Source organism: Dipodomys ordii, unplaced genomic scaffold (genome assembly GCF_000151885.1).
Source record: "Dipodomys ordii isolate 6190 unplaced genomic scaffold, Dord_2.0 Scaffold19, whole genome shotgun sequence".
Taxonomy (NCBI): domain Eukaryota; kingdom Metazoa; phylum Chordata; class Mammalia; order Rodentia; family Heteromyidae; genus Dipodomys; species Dipodomys ordii.
In genome coordinates, this window is record NW_012267235.1 from 3,589,015 (window position 1) to 3,598,943 (window position 9,929).

A 9,929-nucleotide genomic window follows, 5' to 3' on the forward strand; every position below is an offset into this window, starting at 1 on the left:
GAGTCTCACAGACTTTCCTGTCTGGGCTGGCTTTGAACTGGGCTGGCTTTGAACCATGATCCTCAGATCTCAGCCTTCTGAGAAGCTAGGAATACAGTTGTGAGCCACCAGCACCCAGCTTAGAGAACTAGTCGAGCAAAAAAGCTAAATTACATCATTTAAGTCCTGAGTTCAAGCCCTATTAACTGCACTTAAAGAAAACACACAGAGGCTAGGAAGGTGGCTCAGTGGTAGAGTGCTTGCCTTGCATGCATGAGCCCCTCAGTTCGATTCCTCAGTACCAAATAAGCAGAAAAAGCCGGAAGTGGGGCTGAGGCTCAAGTGATAGAGTGCTAGTCTATAGCTGAAGAGCTGAGGGACAGAGCCCAGGCCCAGAGTTCAGGCCCCACGACTGACAAAAAAAAAGAAACAAAGAAAATACACAATAAGTTAGGATTTGAATAGATGTTTTTTTCCAGAGAAGATATACAAATGTACAATAAATATATAAAAAAGGATCAACATCATTAGCAATTAAGAGCAAACTAGAGCTTCAAGATAAACCACTTTACTCATTAGGAGTGTTATTAATTTTTTTTGTTTTTGTTAGTCAGGGGCTTGAACTCTGGGCCTTGGTGCTGTCCCTCTGCTCTTCAGCTCAAGGCTAGTGCTCTACCACTTGAGCCACAGTGCCACTTCTGGTTTTCTGCAGGATTTCTTTTTTTCTTTTCTTTTTTTTCTGGGGTCTGGTCATGGGGCCTAGACCACCTCCGGCTTTTTTCTTTTTTGCTTATGTGGTGCTGAGGAATCGAACCCAGGGCCTCAGGCATGCAAGGCAAGTGCTCTACCACTGAGCCACCTTCCCAGCCCCACTTCTGGTTTTCTGGTGGTTAATTGGAGATAAGAGTTTCAAGGCCTTTCCTGCCAGGGCTGGCTTTGAACTGTGATCCTCAGATCTCAGCCTTGTGAGTAGCTAGGATTACAGGCGTGAGCCACCAGCATCCAGTTAAGAGTGTTCTAATTTTAAAAACAAAATGGGAGCCAGGCACCAGTGGCCTATAATCCTAGTTATTCATGAGGCTGAGATCTGAGGATCATGATACAAAACCAGCTCAGGCAGGAAAGTCTGTGAGACTCTTTATCTTCAATTAACCACCAGGAAACTAGAAGTGGTGATGTGGCTCAAGTGTCAGAATGCTAGCCTTGAGTAAAAAAGCTCAGGGACAGAGCTCAGGCCCTGAGTTCAAGCCCCAGGACTGGTTAAATAAATAAATAAAATTGGCTCTTTTGGATTGGAAGCATTAGAGAAAAGAGAGAACAAAAGAAGTTTGGTAAGGATATAGAGAAACTGTAACTATCATACACTGCCAGTGTGAACATAAATATAGGGAGACTACTTCAGAGCAGTTCAGCAGTCTCTTATTAAACAGTTATTATATGCCTATTTCTAGGCATCTAGTAAAAAGATGGAGTATACTAGCTACACACACACATACACACACAATTTCATATATATTTGTACATAGGCTCCAAAAAATCCTAGATATAACCCAAATGAAAATACAAATGAACTTCAATTAGTGAATGGATAAACAAAATGCAATATATTCATAGAATATTATTTGGCTATTAAAAAAAAAGAACGGAAGTGCTAATGTTACAGTATAGGTGATCCCAGGAGGGGTGCTGGTAGCTCACACCTATAATCCTAACTACTCAGGAGCATGGATCAAAGTTAGCCTCGGCAGAAAAGCGTGTGAGATTCCACCTCCAAAATAACGAGCAATAAAACAAGGTCGGAGATGTAGCTCAAGTGGTAGAACACCAGGCAAGCAAGCAAGCCTAGCAAGTATAAGGACCAGAGCTCAAACTCCAGTATCAGCAAAAACACAAAATACAGCAACAATACAAGATGATCCTCAAAATCATTATGTCAAGTGAAAGAAACCAGACAGAAATTATATACTGTGTGGTTCTATTTGTATGTAATGTTTGGAAAATCCCAATCTATGAAGATGACAAGTAGATTATCCAGTTACCTAGAGATAGGGGTAAGAATAAAGAATAACTGTATTTGTACAACTACTTCAAGTTAGTACTCATTTAAAAAAAAAAAAAAAAGAGGGCTGAGAACATGGGAACATGCATGAGGCCCTGGGTTCCATTCCTCAGCACCACATAAGTAGAAAAAGCTCTAAGTGCTGCTGTGGCTCAAGTGGTAGAGTGCTAGCCTTAAGCCGAAGAGCTGAGGGACAGTGCCCAGGCCCAGAGTTCAGGCCCCATGACCAGCAAAAAAAAAATAAAAGAATAGCCGGATGCTGGTGGCTCACGCCTGTAATCCTAGCTACTCAGGAGCCTGAGATCTGAGGATCACGGATCAAAGCCAGTCTGGGCAGGAAAGTCTGTGAGACTCTTACCTCCAATTAACCACCAGAAAACCAGAAGTGGTGCTGTGGCTCAAATGGTAGAGCACTCACCTTGTGCTGAAGAGCTCCAGGCCCAAGCTCCAGGATTGACAAAAATAAAAACAAAAAAATCTAAAGGAGTCTCTTTAGGGTGATGCACATATTCTAAAAACTTAATTGTGATGAGCTATACAATTCTGTAAATATGCTCTAAGTCACATATAATTATAAAAGCAAAAGAACAAAATTTTGGCAACAGAAATTCAGTTCCTGATATAAAGTACAGCTTTAAAATGAGTAGTCTTTTTTTTAAGGCCCAAGAGCTGGACTCAAACTTGGTACCTGCTACTTTCATTCATTGGCTAGCATTTTACCAACTGAACCACGGTCTCCAGCCCTTAAAATGAGTAGCCTTGCATATAGTCTGATTATGAATCCTTTCAGTTTAAACAAAAAAATTGAGAATAAACTCTAAAAAGATAGAAATCTTCAAGTAATATTTTTATAGAATAAATGTTCAAATGCCTAAAAAACAAAAACTGCCTAGTCATAACTTGCTCAGCATGAACAGGTCATGATGATGTATTATGATGTATTATAGCCACAGGATTTATGTTTCATAATGAGACTGAGGTTAATGGATAGGTCATTATTAAGAGGAAAAAGTAATTATTGGTTTCAATGGCCAGTTTTGGCAGGGGGAAGTAGGGATGATTATGGTTGTCTTGGGTCTCTGTTGCTCCATCATCATCGATGATGCCTTAAAAACAAAAGTCCAACTTTTTCAGATGTGATAACACTGACATTACATAATTGTTTTTCCTTTAATGTTAGTTTTACTTAATTCTAAATTAAAGACATATAGGAGTTAACAGTGAACCATGGCTTTGAAGCTACCTCCCAAGATATGCCCTGTGGCTATGTTTCATTTCCGGAGCTGGCCAGGCCGGTAACACCACCTCCATCTGTGCTTTTAACTTCCTACCGTTACCTTCGAGAGCACAAGTATTTGAGGTACAATTCTTGTCTGCTAGCTAACGTTGTATAATACATACTGACATTCTTTCACAGGAAGTTCTTTATTCAGATTTTTTTGTCTGCTGCTATATGATTCATCCAATTCCCTTTCTGTGTGCTACTATGACAATCTTGCTCATCTAAGATACTATATGAGATACACTGTTTCAAAGTAGCCCAACAGAATGGTGGTTTGAAATGTTTTAAAAATACATAAACCAGTCTCTGGTGGCTCATGCCTGTAATTCTAACTACTCCAGAGGTTGAGATCTGAGGACTGAGGTTTGAAGCCAACCCAGACAGGAAAGTCCCTGATAGGCTTAGTTTTAAACTTCACAAAAAAGTAAATAAACTGACTCACAAAGGGTGGCATTATCCTTAATCCAGATATTCATTAAATCAATTACTCAAACCAGATATGGTGACATAATTATAATCTCACATGCAGGCAGCTAAGGCAGGAAAAATTGAGTACTAGCCTGAGTTCCAGGACAAGCTGACTACAAGAGAGATCTTATCCCCATATTCCCCTAGAAGTCAATTATCCAAGTCTAGCACTTCGCTAGCATGGGTGTGATGCACTGGGTTCAATGTCCAGCACTGAAAAGTGTTTTTGGTTTTTTTGTAGGGGCTTGAATGCAGGGCCAGGGCATTGTCATGTAACTTTATTCTTAAGGCTGGTACTCTACTACTTGAGCCACAGCTCTACTTTTTTTTGCTGGTTAATTGGACTTTCTTTTTTTTTTTTTTTGCTGGTCATGGGGCCTGAACTCTGGGCCTGGGCACTGTCCCTCAGCTCTTCAGCTCAAGGCTAGCGCTCTACCACTTGAGCCACAGCACCACTTCCAGCTTTTTTCTTTTTGCTTATGTGGTGCTGAGGAACCGAACCCAGGGCCTCAGGCATACAAGGCAAGCACTCTACCACTGAGCCACCTTCCCAGCTCTAATTGGACTTTCTTGATGGGACTGTCTTTGAACTTCAACCTCAAATCTCAGCCTCCGGAGTTGACAGAAATACAGGCATAAGCCACTGGTGTCTGGTTTAACTCTCATTGAAAAGGGAATTCACTTTTGACATACCCCAGAAAGACACAATATTAGTAAGACTAATAAATTCTACCAATAATCTGCAAGCTGGACAAAGTGGCTAATACCTGTAAGACCAGCACTTGCAAGGTGGAGGCAGGAGGATCATAAATTGGAGGCTAGTTTGGAGTACATGGAGCAATCCTGCACATACTCCCCCACCCACCCACCCCCAAAAGGAAAAAGTTGGAGATGAAGTTCAGAGATAGAGGGCTTACCTACCATGCACAAGGCCTCAGGTTCAATCCCAGTACCGAGGGAGTGTTGATAGATAAAAACTGCACTCTAATCTGAGGACATTACCACCCTGCAATTGTGAGCTACCATCTCTCTAGCCTATGCTTCATTTTTCTTGTACAATGAAGAAAGAAGGGTAGTCTTCCCCCACCCCGCTCAGTTACAGGGCTTGAACTCTGGGCCTGGGAGCTATCTGTCAGCTCTTCAGCTCAAGGCTAGGACTCTACCACTTAAGCCACAGCACCACTTCCAGTTTTCTAGTGGCTAATTGGAGATAAGAGTCTCACAGACTCTCCTGCCTAGGCTGGCTTTCAACTGCAATCCTCAGATCTCAACCTTCTGAGTAGCTAGAATTACAGGCATGAGCCACATGGGCCTGGTTTGGGAGGTTAGTCTTATATGTAGCAATGTTGTTGTTTTCTTTGGTTTACACAAGTTCATATGAGGAAATGTTGGCAGATATTCTAAGAATCTAAATTATTCCTATATTTCAAACTAAGAATTTTTTTTTTAATTTCAGTGTAATCCTGGATGTCACAGAATGCCCTTGGGTTACTAAGCAAATCCTATTAGAACTCTTTTCCCTTGTCCTCTTAATTTTTTTTTTTGGGGGGGGTCCTGTTGTGGGGCCTGAACTCTGGGCCTGGGGGCTATCCCTCAGCTCTTCAGGTCAAGGATAGCGCTCTACCACCTGAGCCACAGCGCCACTTCTGGCTTTTTTTCTTTTTGCTTATGTGGTGCTAAGGAATCGAACCCAGGGCCTCAGGCATGCAAGGCAAGTGCTCTACCACTGAGCCACCTTCCCAGCCCCTCCCTTGTCCTCTTAAAGCACTCAGAAGAAACATTTCCATTCCCAAAGGTACTGCCATGTAAAAACATGTAATGCTAAAGACTTTTCTCAAGATTCTCTATAATTACCTCTACTCTTTCTCCTTACCAAGTTCCTCTCTGTAAAAGAGTAGTCACATTTCTCTTTTCTATTTTTTCTGATTCCCTTCTCCACACACTCTCAAAATCCTATTTGCTTTACCCAGAAAACACACACACAAAAACAAGACAGGCACAAGTGTTTCATGCCTGTAATCCTATTCAGGAGGCTGAGATTTGAAGATCGAAGTTCCAAACCAGCCCAGGCAAGGAAGTCATGAGACTCTTACCTTGAATTAGCCAACAAAAAGCTGGAAATGGAACTGTAACTCAAGTGGTCAAGTGCTAGCCTTGAGTGGAAAAAGCTCAGGGACAGTACACAGGACTGTACACAGATAGTACAGACCTTGAGTTCAAGCCCCAGGAATGGCACAAAAAAAAAGAGCAGACCAAAACTGAAACACTATTGTTCCTGAAACACATCAAAAGAATAAAAAGAAAAATAGGTCTCAGCTCAAAAGAGGAATGAATTTCAACACATACTCTACTTTCAAAAGAGGATAAACATCTAACTTGAAAATTCTATCAGTTCAGCTAATGAATTATAAAGCATTCTTCCTATCCAGTTTTCCCCCATGACTACTCAAGAGAGCCACTGCCATATGGAATCAATCAGAGTTTGGTACATAAAATAAAAGCAATCCTATATTTGTTTCAAATTTTTAGTGTTCTTTATGTTCAATTAAGAAATTAGACTTGAGGGGCTGGGAAGGTGGCTCAGTTGTAGAGTGCATGCCTTGCATGCCAGAGGCCCTGGGTTCGATTCCTCAGCACCACATAAGCAAAAAGAGAAAAGCCAGAAGTGGCACTGTGGCTCAAGTGGTAGAGCGCTAGCCTTGAGCTGAAGAGCTGAGGGACAGCGCCCAGGCCCAGAGTTCAGGCCCCATGACCGGACCCAAAAAAAAAAAAAGAAATTAGACTTGAGACAAAAATGTATCAGTTTAAAAAGCATTTATCTCAATATCTACCTTCTAAACTTTGTAATTTTGGCAGATTCATTTGATTATGAAAAAACACTATTTTATCTCATTTAATTTCATAGTGTTCAAAGTTCATTATACACATTGTCTCAATATTTTGGGCAGAATTTACTTGTCAAAGGAAGAAAACTGGAGGTGAGAAAGGAAGCCACCCTATGCAGTTATAGAAAACATCTGACATCAGTCATAATTTCATGTACTCATAAATGTAATGGAACTTAGGATCTAATCACCAGGAGATTATCACTGATAGTCATCTGTCCAAAGTCAGTGCTTTGACATAGGTTTAGAACTTCAGGTGCAATTTGTTATTTTTTTTAATACATTTGTCTTAGAAAAAAAAAAGATACTCCCTAAAATTAACAAAGTACTAAAGACATCTAAGTTAAAAGACAGTATGTGCATTAGGAAAAATGATTCTAAATTTAGCCCTCTAAATTACTGTTAGAGAAGACCTCACACACATTATTCACAAGTCTCAGCTCAAGCAATTTATTTTTGGCAAGCCTCGCCACCGTTGCCAACATTTCTCCTCCACCTCAAAAATCATATAAAATATGCTGGAAAAATAGGGACATCTTCATCATAGGGGAAAATTAAGCTACAAATGCTGTAAGTCGTTATACATATGCATACGTGTGTGTCTATGTATGTCACACGGAAGGGGGGTTAAAAAAAAAAAGGCGAACAAACCAACCCTGGAAGACGTAGCAGAGCCCCCTTGCTCCCGAAATAAAACTCCTGGTGTGCTACTCCCGACAGAAGTTTTCAGCTGTCACTTCTAACAGCTGAGCGCTTCCTAGGAGAGAAGCGCCAGGCCGAGAAAGAGAGGTGGTTGCGGGAGGTCCGATGATTTCAGACTTGCAATCTTAACACTCCGAGGGAAACCCTTCCGCCTTTCACCTGCACTTTGGGGACACCCAGCAAGCTCAGATCCCCACCCCCTCCCCACCTGCCACTGCTCCCCAACCACACTCCACCTGCGCCCCGCCACATTCAAGTCCGAGAGCTCGCTCTAGGAGTCGACCACGCGCCCAGCCTCCTCCACACACACACACACACACACACACACAGCTCAGATTGCTCCGGGCTGCGCCGATCTGAGGATAAGGGCGCTTACCAGCACCTGCGAGCCCCGCAGAGGCCTCTCACCTAGGGCCAGGCCCGCCCCGCCCGCTCTCCGGCTCCGCCGCGCGGCGGGCGGCTCGGATCCTCCGCGAGGGTCTCGGCGCCCCGGGACACACCGGGCTTCCGGGCCCGCGCCGCCGCCCCGGCCCTGTCACCTGGCCTCCCACCCACCCCTGGACCCCGGGCCTCACCCCCTCCTCCAGCTCATCCTCAGAGCCTGCGTCCTCTGGCTGGTCCAGGTCTATGTCAAACACTCCAGCCATGTCTTCAGCTTCCCTGTCTCGGAAGTCAGGCGCTGTGTAAAAGCCGTCCCGCCTCCGTCGTCGCCTCATGGGCCCGGCCCCGCTGCAGCCACCACCACCACTGCCGCCATCACCGGCTGCTTAGGCTCAGTGCGTCTGCGCCTAGGCCCCAACTGGCTCTGCAAGTTCAGGACCGGAGCATGCGTACAGGGTTCCGTGAAGCCAAACTCTGGGCAATGGACATGCGCGACGCTCTCTCCAGGGTCCAAGTACTGGCAGGATCATGCGCAGAAAAGCGGCCGAAGCACGTCTGGAAGTCAGAGCATGCGCATTGTCACTAAAGGGTGTGATGGACAGTGAGCATGCGTACCTTATCTGAAGTTGATAAAGTGAAATGGAACATGCGTAATTTACCTTCTTGAATAAGGGGCGGGAGGGGTGGTGGTGCAGCCACCGCAAAGCTGTTTAAGGAACATGCGCACTCGTTCTTGGTAGCTTCTGAGGGTTGAAAGTAAGCATGCGCATATGGGAGGGTTGGTCTTCTAAAGTTTGAACGCGATCGAAACCGCGGGCCGAGGGCTGTTAGTGAGTGGGGCTGATGGTGGGCTCCTAGGGCTGGTGGGAGAAGGGGAAAGTCTTTGGCTATTCAATTTACTGGTTCAGTAGCCTTGGGAAACTCAGGTAATCTTTTCTCAATCTCCTTGGCTAAAATTTCAAACCCTACTTTGTCAAGTTCGAAATTTTAAGAAAACCAGCTAGCTCAGAAGCCAGTGCTCCATAAACCTGGTGTGGAGGGTTTGGGTTTGGGATTTTGTATGGGGGGTTGTTTGTTGTGGGGATTTATTGTTTGTTTGTTTGTTTTTGCTTTGAGGGAGGGCGTGCCAGTATTGGGGATTTGAACTCCACCTTAAGCCTTCTCTAGGGTTATTTTTACTCACAGCTGGTGTTCTATCACTTGAGCCATGAGCCATACCTCCAATCCAGGATTTTGCTAATTCATTGGAGATGGATCCTCTAGGACTTCTCTGCCCTAGCATAGTTTTCAACTATGAACTTCTAGATCTCAGCCTCCTGAGCCACTGGTGCCCAGCCTACTAATTTCTTTGTTAAAAATAGTAAAGATTGGGGCCTGGGATGGTAGCTCAATGGTAGAGTGCTTGTCTTGCATGCATGAGGCCCTCGGTTCGATTCCTCAGCACCATAGAAGCAGAAAAAGCTGGAAGTGGCACTGTGGCTCCAGTGGTAAAGTGCTAGTCTTGAACTGAAGAGCTGAGGACAGTGCACAGGCCACAACCGACAAAAATAAACAAATAAGATCAGACCCAGTGCCTGCGGTTTATGCCTGTAATCCTACAATCACTGTTCTAAGCCAGTCCAGGCAGGAACGTACATAAGGCTGTTATCTCCAATTAGCCACCAAAAAAAAAAAAACTGGAAATAGAACAGTAGCCTTAAGCAAAAGAGCTCTGGGACACCACCCTAGCCTTGAGTTCAAGCCCCAGTACCCTACCCCAGCCCCCCCACCCACCTGCATCTACTTTAGTCTTATAGCTCAATCATTGCTGTATTAACTGAACTAAATGAGTCCTTTTTATTATTACTTGGGTAGGGAGGACTGCGACTGTGGCTAAGTGGTAGAGTGTTTGCCTAGCATACATGAAGCCCTGGGCTCGATTCCTCAGTACCACAGAAACAGAAACAGGAAGAGTCTCTGGCTCAAGTAATAGAGTGCTAGCCTTGATCAAAAGAAGTTCAGGGACAGTACCCAGACCCTGAGCTCAAGTCCCAGGACTGGCAATAAATAAATAAATAAATTGGGGGGGGGGGGTTGGTTGTGGCTTGAACTCAGGGCCTAAGTGCTGTCCTTGAGTCTCTTTGTGCTCAAAGCTAGCACTCTACCACTTGAGCCACAATACCACTTCTGATTT

At 44.1% G+C, this 9,929-nt stretch overlaps 1 protein-coding gene across 2 annotated transcripts in view; it reads right to left on the bottom strand.

Annotated features, from left to right (window-relative positions):
- Rps6kb1 (ribosomal protein S6 kinase, 70kDa, polypeptide 1) overlaps positions 1 to 8,190 on the bottom strand; it is an 85,928-nt gene extending 77,738 nt beyond the window's left edge. The window contains exon 1 of one of the 2 annotated variants that reach the window (XM_013013368.1): positions 7,951 to 8,188. In XM_013013368.1, coding sequence (XP_012868822.1) covers positions 7,951 to 8,091 — 141 coding nt within the window. In that variant the 5' untranslated portion in view covers positions 8,092 to 8,188. Of the gene's footprint in view, positions 1 to 7,950 lie in introns of both variants that reach the window. The other variant, XM_013013369.1, reaches the window with a different exon arrangement.
- Positions 8,191 to 9,929: the final 1,739 nt, after the last annotated feature.